The sequence below is a fragment of the Mixophyes fleayi genome, chromosome 2 (assembly GCF_038048845.1).
Source record: "Mixophyes fleayi isolate aMixFle1 chromosome 2, aMixFle1.hap1, whole genome shotgun sequence".
NCBI lineage: Eukaryota > Metazoa > Chordata > Amphibia > Anura > Limnodynastidae > Mixophyes > Mixophyes fleayi.
In genome coordinates, this window is record NC_134403.1 from 45,990,124 (window position 1) to 46,007,439 (window position 17,316).

Consider the following 17,316-nt stretch of genomic DNA (forward strand, 5'->3'; position numbering starts at 1 on the left):
AAAGCAGCCATCACCGCCAAGATCTTGGTAAAGATTCGTGGAGCTGTGGCGAGACCGAACGGAAGAGCCTGAAACTGGAAGTGCTCTGACCGAACCGCAAACCTCAGCAGGGACTGATGACCCCTCCAAATGGGAACATGGAGATATGCATCCTTGATGTCTAGAGCCACCATAAATTCTCCCTGTTCCATGCCGAGAATTACTGAGCGTAAAGATTCCATCTTGAAGCTGGGCACTCTTATCTGAGTGTTCAAAGCCTTTAGATTGAGAATCGGTCTGAAGGAGCCGTCGGGTTTTGTCACAAGAAAAAGATTGGAATAAAATCCCAAACCTCTTTGAGAATGAGGAACCGGAATAATCACTCCGGGAGACAGAAGGGATTGAATTGCCTGTGTTAAAGCCAACCGTTTTCTTGGACATGACGGAAGCCCCGTGGTGAAAAACCGTCTGGGAGGGAGACCGAGCAGATCGATCTTGTAACCCTGGCTCACCACTCCCCGAATCCAGACATCGGTAGTGGAATGACACCACCGATCCCTGAACCACAGAAGACGGGCTCCCACCACTGACGACAATGGAGGAGCAAAATCCCCGTCATGCAGACTGTTTGTCTGCTGGCCTAGCAGCTGGACGACGCGCCGACCAGGCCTGACGTCCCCGCTGCAAAGCACCTCTAGGGTTGGATGTCTGACCTCTGGAGGATTGTCCTGAGGAATACTGTCCTCTAGACCTACCTGCGGAACGAAAGGCCCGAAATCTAGACATCCTCTGCTTGGGAACACTGACCGGGAGGAAAGTGCTCTTACCTCCTGATGCCTGACTAATAAAGGAATCCAGCTGAGGACCAAACAGAACACCTCCTGAAAAGGGAATGGACTCCAGAGCCTTTTTGGACAATACGTCAGCCTCCCAGGACTTTAACCAGAGAGTCTGACGCGCTGCCACTGCCAAGGCAGAAATGCGCGCTGCCATCATCCCCGCTTCCATAGCCGCTTCACCTAAATAATCCGTTGCCCTCTGAATCTGTTCCACTAAAAGAATTAATTCAGAGGATGGCCTGCCAGCCAACAAACCCTCAGACAATTGTTCCGACCAGCGATCAACAGCATTGTTAACCCAAGCTGATGCTAAAGCAGGCCTCAAAAAAGCACCCGCTGCTACAAAAATGGACTTAAGAACGGTTTCAACCTTCCGGTCTTCACAATCCTTAAGAGTGGCCTGGTTAGGCAGAGGGATAGTAGTTACCTTTGCCAACCTCGCCACAGCTGCATCCACCTGATGCACATGCACAGCCCGCTTCGCCGGGCACTTGAACTAGACTGGCCTCTAGCAGAAGGTGGGGTATAGAGGGGGTGGAGCTAGAGTTTTAGTTAACTAAAAGTTAAAGTGCCAGCATTCGCCTGTCCTACCGTATACCCCAAGGTCCCGGTGTCCCCCAAGGGATGTGAGAGAAAAAATATATGTCAAAGCAGTATTAAAAAGTCAGTGGATTGACAGACCAAACAAGTGACTAAAGAGAAACTGTGTACTGAAGGAAGATGGATATCTTCATTATGGAGGTACTCTGAGAAGTGGTGGCATCATTGTTTTATTCAGAAAAAAAGTAGGCTATTATTGTTAACAACATAACATAAATAGACATGATGTTGTTCAATGGTTCATTTAAAAATACACTTCCTTTATCCATGCTCTGGCATTGGTGCTAAATTTACAATTTACCTAGCAAGAGGATGAAGCATTTTCCCCCCTCCACATCCGTACAGACTGTCTGGTTCTCCAATACTCCTGTAAATTTCCATCAGGAGGTCCTAAAATGCACAAACAGTAAGAAAATCATTATGAAAAACGGCTTCAAAATGTTTAAATCTACTAAAAGAAATTACTCAACTAACAAAACTTCCATAGTATATAACGCACGAATGCACAATAAAAACAACTGTCTATGTGTGCAAATGCACACACAGACAGGTGCTGGGGAGAGCTATGCATAACACAAGGTGATCACACACACAAATAAAAGCACTGCAGGTGGGGGGAGCACCTCACACATTCTGCAGCTATGGAGCCTCTGTCTGTGCAGGACAAGCACTGTCTCACTTCTCTGGGTGCTCTTGTCAACGGACCTATACCTTCTAGTCTCATTATACTACAGTGTTGATCCCAATTGTAAAGCGCTACAGAAATAAGCTGGTGCTATATACACAAAATCTTAATAATAATCACTAATGGGCAGCAAAGTTCCTCCTTTGAGCTCTCCACAGCCCCCTTTGGTGGCAGCAACTGCACCACAACTATCAATTTCATGTCTTCTCCTTCATTCCAACCTTTCCGCACCACCGGAAGCTGCACAAAAATTCCATTCTTCAATAACTGCTTTAACATTGGTGGATGATAATTTACTTCTACCTTACCTTAGCCACACATACAGTTTTATCTCATAAACCTTATATACTGGAGTGATTTGTATTTTGCATTTAGTGCCAGCTCGTCATACATTTGCTTTAGATGTACCTGCAAACTTATCCCAGTTTCCTCTTTGCTTCTCTCACTCATACTGACAATGGTCATAGTCTGGCTCTCCTCCTCAAACTTGAGAGACTTGCGCGCACTGGAGTTGCACCTGATGGTAGCAGACAGAATGGTAAGTCTGGGGTGAAATAGGTTTGCTTTAAATGTTGGCTACTGTTACCAGGTTCCATGCTGTTTATTTTGTGTGCTTTACTATATAGTGTCTTGGGCATTATGTAATAGCTCGAAAAAAAAAACAACAAAAAAAAACCCAAAAAACTAAAGCACAAAACTGGCTCAGCTGGAAGAGAGCATTTTATTCAGAATGCTATACTATCTCCCGGAGAGCTGTGACATATACAGGAAGCTGTCTCGGGAGAGAGCATAGTGCATAAGAAGCAACAGAAATAAAATGTTCTGTGATGAGCAAAAAGGGGTTCGGGGGAAAGCCATTATATTTTCCTAGCTAAAACAAAAATAAACATGATACCTGTTATGTCCTCTTTAAATACAGCACAATAAGCTTGTTATTATAAAACACTAGTAAATACAAAGTGTGACAACATGTATATTTTAAATGATTGCTTCTCCAGTTTACCAACATTGTGAAAACTGTTACCAGGTTAGGGAAAAATAATTTATTATATGGGGTGGGCGAGATCCATTGGTGTTTCTTTCATTTATTAAACAGAGATACATTGCGGACATATGCCTAGTAGACATGTAACATATAATATGTGTGTAACACATACTGTATCAATTATGTATAAATTATGGTATAGGAAAGTCATTACCTACTCCTGTCCAAATGTTATACTCTAGCAGGTATACGAAGCCAGACATATATTTCACTCCCGCCCAAAGCAAAAAAAAATGAATAAAAAAAAAAAAGACCAGAAAAGTGTTTGCAAGGTACGGACAACAAAACAATATGACAATATATATGTGCTGTATATATTGCTCCAATTTATCTTTCACAATGAAGAATATTACAGCATTTGGTCCAAGTTCCACTCAGACACATACCTTGCCCGCTGCTCTCCATCGGACTTGATTTTGTCAGCATATATTTCAGCATACAGCAGAGCAGTAAAGTGGGCCGCACAGGACTGCACCGCCATGGCAACTTCAAGGTAATTCAGATCAAGCCAGAAATTGTCATCAAAGGCTGTTCCCTTCCCTGATCTAAAACAAGAATTCACTTTGGTGTAAATACAGAATGAAGGGGAGACTACAGGTGATGAGAAAAGAGGACATTTTTGTACTTACTGATAAATCATTTTCTCCTGTGCTATATAGGGGCACAAACAATGGGTTATAATCCATCCCTAAGAGGCAGGAAACTGAATAATAAACCGACTCTGCCTCTCCCTTATAACCCTCTGCGATCCTGTTCCTCCTAAATCTACCATTAGCCCAGCAAGGAGACAAAAATAAAAAAAAGTGACAGCTGCCACTAACATTCCTTGGTGGACTGGTCTGTGTCTCCCTTTGGCACTGCGGAAAATAATTTAATGGCAAAAACAAAAAACATCCACTTATCTCCATGTGCATTAGGGAGATACGATCAATAGGATGTCCCAAAGTCACTGTCTACAGGAGGGGTGTAATGCTAAGAAGAATTAATGTCTGCCAAATGCATCTTTCACAGAGGCAGAAATATCCACCTTTTAAAAATATGCTGCCACTGTGCAGCCCTGGGCTGTTGAAGCCCTGTGGCACAGCCCTAGAGGAGCTAACAGATCAGGATGGTACCACTATCCCTGTCCAGCAGATTGTTATATGGATCCAGCGGGACATTGGTTGGGAGAAAAGCTTTCCTGTGGCAGTCATATAGAACCAACAAGGAGTCAGGGTGCTGGAACTCCTGTGTCCTAGTAATGTTTACCTACAAGCAGTGAACCACATTAAGGGAATGAGCAAGGATGATACAACCTATCTATCAGGTAATACAGCACACAATGACTGAATGGAACACCCTGTAGGAGCAGTTGGTGAGTGAAAGTGAGACAAACGTGCCCGGCTTCTTTCAAGAAAACCTTTACCTCTGGAAAGGCAGCTAACTGGTGCTGAAACTATGCAGAGAGTAATCTGTATCATGATGGAGCTCAAGCCCAGTGCTGTCTTCAGACCCCCTGGAAAAATACAACCAGATGAGAAGCCTCCAAAACCTCAGGCTGGAAACTGTTTTCCTCGCACCAAGACAAGATATGTACAGGTTCAGTCAACTAGGATAGCGGCTCGCTTGAAGATTCAGCTAAGCTGCCATGGCAGCTTACCTGACCTGAAGGGAGAGCTGCTTTTACACAGTGTTCTATCTCCTGGAGATGGGACTTAAACCTGCCATTCCTGTACCCACCTTACTTACCCCCAAAGTAATATATGAGAAATGGTTTTAATGAAGATTATAAGAATACATCTGTTATTAATAACACTTTTTTTTAATGAAGAGTATACACAGGATGAAAAAAAGAACATCACCTGGTCACTGACTGCAGTATACTTTTTTTTTTGCATAAAACAATATACAATATGTAAACTGAGTTCTGTGAATACAGTTGTGAACAATGGAGAAATACAATTTACCTTCTTTGCCTCCTCAAATACTCCAAAACACTGAGCATTGTCCTCCTGGAAGCAATGTCTATGGTCCCACGCAACAAGCCTTCAGATTCTACATTGAAAAATGAAATGTCATCAAGTATTAATTGGTCTTTATTGCAATCTAGTGTCAATTTTAGGCTCCTCAATTCAGCTACCCAAGAACAAGATCACACATTAGAAAAATGCTGCTTGACCATTGGTTGTGTTCTTCAGATGTCTAAAGCTGGGTACACACTACAGAATTTTCCACCAACTTTTTATGACGATCGATTTTACATGCGATCGATGGTCCGATCGCTCGGTCCATGGACTGAATACACACTAGCCTTGTTTTAGACAATAAAGGGAAGAGCAGCTGTCCCGTTAGCGACTTTTTACAGCCATGTTGTCGTGAGCAATGACTGTAATTTCGTACTCCCTGTTGTGGATCGGTCGGAAGTTTATACACACTACACAACGGAAACGAGATTGGAACGAAAATATTTAACGGCACGACCAACCAAATGAGGCGACAATCGTCCCTTTGGGCAGACTTTCGACCATCGTGTCACTGCACACACTGACCAGACCTTTGAACGAGCGGTCGTATGTCGGCTGATTGAGCCAATTATTGGACGAAAACCGTGTAGTGTGTACCTAGCTTAAGACACATCTCCAGATTAAGGTAAAACGTCAAAGTGTTTTGTGTGGGTATATCAGAATCTATAAGGAAGTACAAAACAAACTCTCTATTGCTCATGAATGGATGTATCTAAATGATACAGGAGAACTAACACACTGTACCTGAGTCTGAACTTGCTGGAGTGGCCGATCTGCTGGAGGTTGGCGCTGCGTGGCAGCACGATGTGAAAAATCCCTGGATGTGCTTTGATAAAAGTGTCCTCCATGTGCTATTGGGATCTTCGAGTAGAATATTATGTATAAGATAAGGCAACACAGCCTGACAGAAGTCTGCTTTCACCTACAAAAGCCAGACAAACATCTAAAATTAGACACATGCCTCACATATACTGCTGGACTGCTGAGACGTCTATCTGAGAAATAAGTAAATTAGGACACTTGTTTAATAACAATGTACAAATAGCAACCGCGTTCACCAGTCTGATTTGTACTAGATTAATCAAAGCAAATATTACACAAGCTAATTTGGATTACAGCATATGCACTATTTGAAGAGTGTTACAAAATACTATCAAATGGTCTATTAATTAAAGGGAGATACGCTCTAAATCCTGTGAAAAAGAGATTTTTCGCAGGATTTAGGACATCCCATTTACCAGGCGGGTAGCCATTGCTGGGGGCCTATTTACCATTTCAGGATGGTGTTAGCAGGGTGTGCACACAGGAACAAATGTTTATTATTTTTTGGTTTAATTTATTTATTCTTTTCCTTTTTAACTTTAATGCATATTTTATTTTTGTAGAATCTGGAACAGGAAGCTCAAGCTCCAAATCGCATGACCGAGCCAGCTTTCCGGCTCAAGCATATGCGCAGGGACCCAGGACTGGCACTGTTAGTGGTAAGTCTCCTATTACTTCTGCCAGCTAGTATCACCGGGCGCTGAACATCGCCCCAGTGACATTTAAAAAAAATAATTGCTGGTTAAACGATACGCTTAGAAAATCTACTTAACTGGATGGTCCTAATAAGTAGACCCCTAAGTCTTTTAGAATGTTGCTTTGCAGACTGAAGTGATGACCACTTTTGGTAGTGCTTGAGTAGCCAACCCTTTATTTAAAAATGTTGTGTCACCCATCTCTGAAACATTCTTGTTTAATTGGATATGCATTAAACCAGAAAAGGTATTAATTTTAGTTCCCCCAAAAGCTTCAATGAGTAGAGGTCATCTTCCTTGTATAAGCTATATGCTTATGGTTAGGTCTCCTCCCTCTAATTTTTGGATCAACTACTTAACATGCAATACATATTTTAAATATTCCATAAAATTAGTATTGGGAAATTCTTAGTAACATATCCAACATAAACATAATAATGCTATTACAATACAGTCACATATTTAATTTGTAATGAAACGATGAAATGAAGGCTATATCATGTATTAGTATTTGTATTCCTACTGTTCAAAATACACAATGTAATAATTGTGCAGTTCAGTCCCAAATAATAATAGTAAAAGCAATTAGTGATTTGTTTCACTTTACCAATGTTTTATATACAACATAAAATAGTTTTATATATAATATTAAATGTAAACAAATCTAGATATAAACCCATTATGCAGCATTTATGACTAGCTCTTTGCTCTCTGTATAATAACACTAACACAGCAGCATATTCATATTTGAATGTGTCTGGAGGATAACTGACCTCACACATTGGTTTCAGTAGAAGAAGGACCTCGCTTCTCACTCCACCGCTGCTTAGAACAGCGCAAGTCAAGTTCTTTATCCATTCCTCGTGGGTGCTACTTTGGGGTATCCATAACGTGTGGTCATCCACGCTGTCAGACGCGCCATCTCCTCCGCTGATATCCTCCACTTGGAGGAACTAGAAAATTCAACACATCAGGTAACAACAACACAACTCCAGAGGTCAGGGAGACTCCGTGTGTTTCTAACATTCAACAATGAGTGGCCGATTCGATTAGCCTCAAGGTCTTGTAGTAACCTGTTTACACGCACATTATCTGCAATTACGTTACTGAAAAGAGTGAAGATCATAACCAGAGTAACACACCACGTATGGCTACTGCGGCATTTTGACGCTAATTGAACTGGCCCTTGAGAATGAAATAACAAAGGGTATTGTGAAATATTATAATCAAAACAGGTTTTGAGTTGCTTATGTTGACAATATCTGAATTTTAAAGCTTTATATATTTTGGTAGCTCTTTTGAATATGAAGATTTGGGAACTCATTTAGAGTTAACAGCAAAGCAACGAAAGGAGCAAATTTGTACTTTGCTTAAACCATGTTACACTGCAGGGAAGGCACATTTAAAATTACATGAATGCATTTGCCCTCCCTGCATCGCAACATGGTTTGTCCAGGAGCAAGTTTGCTCCATTTTTTAAATTTATTTTACTTTGCTCCTTACTTAGGCCTTTACTAAATTTTTTAAATCATTTTTACACTATTTTGGCTACATAGGCCATGAAAATTGCACTTTCCACTATTCATTATTATTTTGACACAATTTTGACACAATTGGTGTGTTGTATAAAATATATCTACCTATATCTTCAGTTTACCTACAAATGGTGAGTGATATTTTGAAAACTGTTCTATGGAGCATTCACCTCAGGACGCAGTTGACTGCAAAATTTTGCACATTTTTCCTGCAGAATTTGACCTTAAGTTTTCCCAAAATCTAATAAATTATAAAATAATAAATTATACAATAGACTGGAATGGGGTCATGGGACAGCTCTGTGTGACACTACAAATATTTCCACTTCTATAATTGTTCCACAGCTAACTGGATATTACTTATAGTAAAGCAACGAGATTTTACCTGTCATTTTACACATGAAGTTTATAAAATTAAAGCAAACACCTGGTTGTATGTTATGAGCAGCACCAACTTTTATAAACCGTTACCTGTGGAAGAGTATGTATAAATGCCCTCTATTACATTTGTGTGTGACAAAAAAGGTTGCTGACATTCTCCCAGAATTATACATTCTATGCTCGTCCCTCGGTACTAAAGGCATCCCTCATTGCCTTTCCCTTCTTAGTACGTTCATGCCTTAAGTTCTGATGCAGTAATTACTATTATTATTATTAATATTTATTTATAAGGCGCCACAAGGCATCCGCAGCGCCGTACAGAGACAAACAAAATTACAATACAATGGGAGACAGCACAGTACAGTAAACACAGCAACTCAGTAAGCTCAATGCACAGCTAGAGAGGGCGGGGAAGGGGGAGGGAGGATCCGCAAACGACGGGGCCCAAGAAGGAGGGCGCAATAATTACTACTGTAATTATCTTCTGATGTTGTCATTTTCCGAGATGTCAACCTGTCCCATTCCATCTGGGCGATATGTGTATGGTCCTGAAATTAGTTTTTACTTCTGAAGAATTTACCTGGATGTAATTAATTAATGTATATAAAAGACTTCGACCGTATCAGTTAACTATATAAGCACTGGCCAACTAAAGAAAATAAGTTGGTGCTAAGTTTGGGAGCAAACAAATATCACTCTGATTTAATGGGTCAGCTGATCATTCTGTTTATTTCATGAGAACAGTACTGGCTTAAAAAAAAAATAAAAAAAAATGGGACTGTAATAGTGACTCTTTTAAAACTGCATTATATTTGTAATAGGGTCCACAATGTTTTCTTTTTATTGGATTAAACATGCCCATGGGCAATTAATTCCTCTGAATTTTTCACAAAGGCCATTATAGTATCTACCAAGAACTGTTCATTTCCATCCTTCTTAAATATAACAAAGCACTGCTTTGGGCATTACATTCAAATGTATCAATAGAGCAGTTTTGATGGTTTAACATCAGACAATGGAAACAAATAAATCTGCTAGATTTAATGAAAACCACAAAAAAAAAAAAAGATCGAGCAAAATAGTTAATATAAGTTGCAGGACTGAAATGTCGTTATCTAAAGGTAAAATCCCCTTTAAGATATTCAGAGCAAAATAATCTCACAATCACTGTCAATGTTAAGAACAAAAGCTGTTTTAGAACTTTAAAACCAGGAGTACCTTTTTCTTTGGGGTGCGAAAAGGCTGAAAGTACACAAGCATGGGGTCTCCGCTGTCTTTGTACACCTCCCAAAACTGGCAGCCTTTTTTTGTGGCCAATATATTTTTTAAACAGGTGGCAGCTGCTGATCGAACATGGATGCTAAAGCCAGAGAGAGAAGCACACAAATTAAATTGTTTTACAAGAAATATGGAGTGCAATAGCACAAATAAAACACCAAAGAGTATGAGGCCTAAAAGAGACTTGGTTTGTGGTATTTGGTTTCTGACAAACATAGGCGGAGGCAAGGCTACATTGGGCTATGCTTAATTGTACAGGGAGGGGACAGATATTCTCACTTAATAAATGTTCTGTCCTGTCCAGGGCCATCTTTTCCATTGGGCACGATGGGCAGCTGCCCGGGGGCCCCACTGGCAAGGGGGCCCCATAGGCACGGCTCTTAATGAGAATAAATAATCCTACAAAAGGAAAAAACCTGCAAAAAAACCTTCAAGGGTCACTGAGCAAGTACATGTATCTATCTCTATCTCTATATATCTATATCTGTATCTGTATACATCTATATATCTATATCTAGGGGCCCCTGTGCACTGCTTTGCCCGGGGGCCCATAATGTTGTTAAGATGGCCCTGGTCCTGTCACAAAGAAAAAGATTTTATAATCTTATAGATTTTATAAACAAATATGTACTGTGAGAAAGCACACCATTCACAGGAATCGGACACAGGTATGCTGAACCATTTAGCTGTTTATTAGCAGTTGTCAGGATGGTAAAACAGCTCCAATGCTGGTACAGTAATCATATCCAGTAACAGTACACGAAAATCCCCACCACCTACATCTGACTAGACATTACTTCCCTGTCTGCAAGCCGGCCACTTACTGGCATCGGTGGTCCCACCCACACATACAGACAGTGTCTTTATCCTCCACCCCAAGCACTACAACAAATCACAGCAAACCAATCACACCCATGTGGAACACCCGTGTGTGTGTGCTACGAGAGAAACCTATGGAAAACTTAATCCTGTCTGCAGCCCGCTGCTGCAGACTAACTGTGTTCCCAACTGTTCCCTTAGAGGGAACTGTGGCAAATATCCCTCTTTACCATACACACACACACACACACAACACAGCTCAAGGCGGAAATTTACAGGTGGCAGTATGAAAATGGAGATCGAAAGAGATTAAAATTTGATAGATTTACAATGAAGGCAGCAGGAGAGGTGGCGGTATGGCATACATATATATATATATATATATATATATAGTGACAATTACAAAACAATGACAGATCTATCAGTGAGAGGAAGAACCTGGCACGCCTCCATTTTTATCTTCAATTAGTTTTGGGACTTGACAGGGCTTTTGGTGGCATTAAGTTAATGGAATTCTTCTGATACTACAAGACTGTAAGAGTGAAGGGGGAGCAGGCATGTGATACGCACCAGTGATCTGTCAGGGCGTTATTTATTAATGTCAGAATTACAAGCACACACTGAAGCTCCTTGTCTTGGAAAACATCAACAGCTCTGCCATAGAGCGGTTCTTTCCTGTGCTGCAGTGCTATGGTGCAAAAGTCAACAGGTCCCAATTCTCCCAGGCAGCTGCCTACTGCTTCTGCAAATGAAAATGTGTAACAAGAGACAGTTACAATTTCATAAAATGTAATAGATTTTTATGAGCCCTTATGGAATATTGGAGTAATGCTACTTAATGTTCCATGAAGTCAAAAACGATCACCGACAGACGGAGTAATAATCAGTAATATAAAACACACACGTTCAAATAAAATTATCATATGGAGTAATTTGTGCAGAAAAAAAGCTAATTATGATCTTTTCTTTTTTAAAGCCTTTCCTGTGGAAGGTCTAGATCATATTTTTTGCTGATATTGTAAATGTAAGTATATGAACGATATATGAACGATAATGCTTTATATGCATATGGGAAAAATAACAACAGAATTAGTACTGCAATGAACAAATTATATTTCAAGTGTTGCAATTTATGAACAGTTACCAGACAAGTGTCATTATATATATTTTCTTTTATGTAAAGCAAAATGTGAAACATATGCAATTGTATGCAAGTGAGGACACCCCTGGTCAAATGTTTCAGTGAATCAGGGCACAAAGTTAAACGGTGTGCAGATCTCAAAAATGCAATGCATACAAGAAGACCTCAATATTTCATAGTTAGAAGTGTTCTGCAAGGAATAGTGGGAAAAATATCTAAAACAAGAATCAAAAGACTCCTGGCTGGCTACAAAAAAACATTTGCTTTCTGCCATTGGCGTTGTTGCACCATCAGAGTGCCAAAACTTTTCCACATGCCACATTGACTGTTTTATTTTCAGTCTTGTGCACGTCTTGGTTTCTAAGCACATTAGTAGACAAACTCTGACCACATTCAGAGAACGGAGAGAAGCCTTGTTCCTTTGAAGACTTATTAACATGGAATTCGGACCCCACTTTAGGAAAGAAGGAAGGTTTGGTCCGAAGAAGCACCTATCCTTTTGAATAAATAGGAGACTTGCAGCACAAGCTGAAACTCTTCTAGCAGGAGGAATGGACAAAAAGAAGTCAGTTTTCCACGTAATGAATTTCAAGTCCACAGAGTCCAATGGTTGAAATGAGGAATGCTGCAAAGAGGATCTCTTGTCCTGAAACAGAAGAGTTCGACATTGTTTTACAACCAAGACGCCATCATGTCTGGATGCAGGGACCATTCGTCCAGGTGCAGTATGCCTGATCAGAAAGTCTGTCTCCCAATTTTCCACCCCATGGATGCAAACCACCATGAAAGCCCAAGTATGGTTTTTGGCCCATTAAAATATCCTGCGTGCCTCTTTCATGGCTAGAAGCCTCCTGGTGCCATTGAGGTATGCCACCGACATGGCATTGTCTTACTGTATCATCACTGCCTTGACCTGCAACAAATGTTCCACACAAACCAGAGCATGAAACACTGCTCGCAGTTACAACTCATTGATTGGAAGCTTGTATTCTTTCAGGATTCAAAGACAAAGCGAGTAGGCGTGAAGACAAACAGCTCCCAAACCCCCTAAGGCTCGAAACCATTGTCCCCAAAGTCCAATCCCAGATCAAGAACTGGCGACCATTGCCAAGATTGTCCGTCTGCAGCCACCAAAGGAGCGACTGATGCATCCGAGGGGAAAGACAAAGCATCGGACTAGAAAGGTGCAGGCGAGATCTGTTCCCCTTCAGAAGGTGTTCCAGCTAAAACTCCCTCGCATGAAACTGAGCAAATGCGACCATCTCAAAATTTGACACCATTTTGCCCAGAACCCTCACACAGAAGTGTACAGAAGTCCTTCTAACAGCCAATAGAGACCTTACCATCCTCTGTTAGGCCTGAATCCTGTCCAGTGGTAGCAATACCCTCTGTTTGCGGGTGTCAAAGACGACACCCAAAAAGATTATCTTTTGGGACGGAGTTAATTTGGACTTCATCAGATTGAGGAACCAACAGTGAGACTCCAGAACCTGCTCTGTCATATGGGACAGAAGCACCGATAGTGACTCCACATTGAGAAGCAGATCGTCCAGATAAGGGATAATCATAAGTAACTTGGACCACAACAGTGCTGTGATGACTGCCACATTCTTGGTGATGACCCATGGGATGGTGGCAAGATTAAAAGGAAGAGCCCTGAACAGTTATGTTCCGATTGAACTGCAAACCTGAGAAGAGCCACCATTAATTCATCCTGTTACTTTCTGTGAATTACTGCCTTCAAGGAATCCATCTTGAAGTTAAGGAACTGTACTACGACCTGTACTTTGCAATATCTTAATTGTGACATTGCAAATGTTATTGAAGAGAAAGTATGCCTTTTTGCAGATGACACAGAGATATACAACTGGGTAGACACAACAGGAGGGGTAAAACAAATGACTGATGGATCTTGATGATCTAGGTAGACTAGAGGAAAGGTCACAAGAATGGCAACTACATTTTAATGTCAAAAAATGCAAAATTATGCAAATGGGTCTCAAAAATCCAAAGGCTATAGTATTAATGGCACTATAATGGAAACTACTGAGGAGGAAAGGGATATAGGAGTCACTATTTCAGGTGATTTAAAGGCAGGTAAGCAATGTAACAAAGCAATGAAAAAGGCAAGTCAGATGTTTGGTTGCATAGGGAGAGGAATCAGTAGCAGAAAGAAAGTAGTAATAATGCCACTGTATAGGTCACTGGTACAGCCTCATCCAGAATACTGTGTTCAATTCTGGAGGTCATATCTCCAGAAGGATATAAATACATTAGAGACTGTACAAAAAAGGGCAACTAAAATGATGCATGGCCTTCAGCACAAAACTTACCCGGAAAGACCATGGCCTTAGCTGTGTGGAGTTTGTATGTTCTCCCCGTGCTGCTCCGGTATCCTCCCACACTCCAAAAACATACTAGTAGGTTAACTGGATGCTATCAAATTGATCCTACTCTGTGTTTCCGTCTGTCTGTATGTGTTAGGAAATTTAGACTGTAAGCTCCAATGGGGCAGGGACTAATGTGACAAATATTCTCTGTACAGCGCTGTGGAATTAGTGACGCTATATAAATAAATAAACGATGATGACGACTAATAGATCTTAATATGAGTAAATTTGAACAGAGAAGTAAATGGGAGGACATGATACAAACTTTGAAATATATCAAGGGTTTTGACAGGGTACAGGAGGGAAACATTCTTCAATGGAAGAGGAATATTAGAACATGAGGACCAGCATTGAAACTGGAGGGAAGTAGGTTCAGAGGAAAATTGAGGAAAAACTACTTCACAGAAAGAGTAGTGGATAAGTGGAATAGCTCCCATCAGGGGTGGTAGATGCTAAAACTGTAGAGCAATTAAAACATGCTTGGGATAGATTTCAGAGGGCTATGGTGGGAGTCACTCTGGCCCATGCTAGACTACAGTTATCTCGAGAGAGAGAGAGAGAGAGAGAGAGATTAAGGAAGATTTAGCCATCTGTTTGAGATTCCTGGAGAATTTCAATGGGATCCACATTTGGTCATGTACGACAGTTACCAGCCTTCAGCTAGAGCTATATATGGATACGGCGGAGAGCAGTATGTCAGAGGTACGTAGCTGTCAGACCACAGGGGGACGAAGCATGGCTGATACACTGGGATGATTCACCCCTGTATAAATTTAAATTTGGTGCTATTTTTAAGCGGTCCATTGAATTTATCGGACTTGAAAAACTATGACACCCATTTCCATCGATGCGATAAAACATTTTGGGAGATTGAAGTCCAATGCCTACAATAGATATATTGTAGGCATTGGACTTCAATGCTTTGCTGCTTGTCACTTTTAATGAGGGCATGAAGAGATTTTTCCTATATTTCCTTGGACTAAGGCCTGATTAGTAACTTATCTCCCATGTGTTTTATGTTTTTTTTTACCTTCATATGGGTTACCGTATCCCCATCTCATACTTGATAACTCTTTGCTGGTTGATTTTGTTTATTTGTCTGTCAGGACGCCATTTGACACACGGTGAAGATACGGATATGGGTTGTTAGTCATTCATTTGCGTACTGTGCGTCCAAACAACATATGGCCCAAGAGTGGTCATCATTTCCCCACCCCGTTGAAATTCGTTGGTTGGGTAAGAGGGGTTTGTGCTTGCTGGATCTTATGGCCATGTTGGTCTCAGAGGTTTAGAGGCCCACCCCACATTCTTGTAGTAAATGTTAGAGGGAGCGATTTAATTAAATGCAGATTCATAGAATTGCTGATTAAAATTAGGGAGGGCTTTAGAGGGATCAAGAAAAGATGACCAGCATATCCCTAGCATCTGCTGGAGGGGTAAGGTTAGTGAACCCATTATGAGGGATATAAGCCTTCAGAACACGAGACAGAGGTCTTCATCTACAGCAGCCACCTTTCCCATAGAGCTTGTCATGCTCACAGGTACTTAGATGCCCCCAGGTCTTAACTCTTAGCGTAGTGAAAGCTAATATGCAATATCGCAGCAGGAAGGTAGGAGGCGGTATCCAAGACAGGAGCGGATAGTTTGAAGCAGCCAGAGGTCTGTAGCTAGTAGAATAATCAGGGAGGCCAAAGGGTCAGGGCTGGCAGCGGGCTGGGATTTCCAAATAACAAAGCCAAAGGTCAGGGCAATCAGAGTACAAGCAGGGTCCAGAAACTAGCCAGGGGTCACAACAGAGGTCAATCAGAAGTTCAGCAGAGTAACCACACAGGTGGTCAGCAATGCACAGCATACACGCTATAACCGTAACACTGGGCAATCAGGAGTCATTGCTTCAGGGAATAATAATTAGCCCCAGGAGTAATTAATAAATATACCACTAATGCGCAGGTGCCTGGCTGCCCACAGTTGCGGGACGCGACAAATTTGTAAGGATATCCTTACAAAAAATAAAGGATGTAATAGGGTTTGAGGTTAATATAGTTTAAAAAATTGGCAGACTAGATTGGCCAAGGGGTTCTTATCTGCTGTCAAATTCTATGTTTATATGAGCTCCCGCAGCTGGGTGTTTATAGATTTGATGTTCAGGATCGTCCTGAATGAACAGTCATGCTTTTGAACCATAAACTGTTTAGGGGGGAAAAAAAACCCATACCTCTTTGATTTTCTGGGAGTAGGACAACCACCCCTGAATATATCACGGAGTTGATGGCCTTTCACTGAGCAAGATACTTTGTTTGACCCTCAGGGAGCCCTGTGGAAAAGAACCATCTGGGGGGGACCACTGACGAGATTTATCATGTACCCCTGGTCCACAATTCCCCTCACCCAGGCAACTGTGGAGGTCTGAAACCATTGATCCTGCAAGAGGAGTAGATGGGCTCCCATCACAGCAGATTCTGGGTGGGCAGAATGTCCGTCACACTGATAACTTGTCGGCAAACTTACCTGCTGGACACATAGCAGACAAGGCTTGGAGTCCATACTGCAAACCAACCCCCCTGGAGGCGGTTGACTGTCCTCTGGAGTAATGAATCCAAGACCTGCCTGAGAAACAAAAGCAGCCAAACCTGGACACATTAGGCTTTGGAGCATTAAGAGAAAGCAAAGTACTTTATCCTCCAGTTGCCTGACTAATAATGTTTTCAAGCTCTAGTCCAAACAGAACACCCCCAGAAATAGGTAGTGACTCAACAGTCTTCTTATACAACACATCAACCTCCGAGGACTTAAGCCAGAGAGCCTGACTGGCCGCCCCCCCCAAATAGTCCATAGCAATCTGAATATGACCAGATTTCCACATACGTGTTCACCAAGTAGATGCCATGGTATACCCTAAAGAGGCACCCGCTGTCACGAAAACGGATTTAAGGATGCCCTCAACCTTTCGGTGTGCACCGTCCTTAAGCATGGCTGCATTGGGAATGGAGATGGTAGTTGTCTTATAGACAACTACGCAACATGATAGACAAAAGATCTGAGAAAAACATAAAGTAAAAGACAGAAGCAGCACAAAACTAAGAAAAATAAAGTGAGCCTGCAAT

At 41.4% G+C, this 17,316-nt stretch overlaps 1 protein-coding gene across 1 annotated transcript in view; it reads right to left on the reverse strand.

The window, feature by feature from the left end:
- Window positions 1-17,316, reverse strand: part of ATM (ATM serine/threonine kinase) — a 127,507-nt gene that overhangs the window by 40,891 nt on the left and 69,300 nt on the right. The window contains exons 34-41 of the mRNA XM_075198904.1: window positions 11,252-11,423; window positions 9,803-9,944; window positions 7,442-7,621; window positions 5,896-6,073; window positions 5,095-5,182; window positions 3,535-3,693; window positions 2,512-2,620; window positions 1,720-1,808 (exon numbers count right to left, since the gene is read on the reverse strand). Of these exons, the coding sequence (XP_075055005.1) occupies window positions 1,720-1,808; window positions 2,512-2,620; window positions 3,535-3,693; window positions 5,095-5,182; window positions 5,896-6,073; window positions 7,442-7,621; window positions 9,803-9,944; window positions 11,252-11,423 (1,117 nt within the window). The remainder of the gene's footprint in view (window positions 1-1,719; window positions 1,809-2,511; window positions 2,621-3,534; window positions 3,694-5,094; window positions 5,183-5,895; window positions 6,074-7,441; window positions 7,622-9,802; window positions 9,945-11,251; window positions 11,424-17,316) is intronic.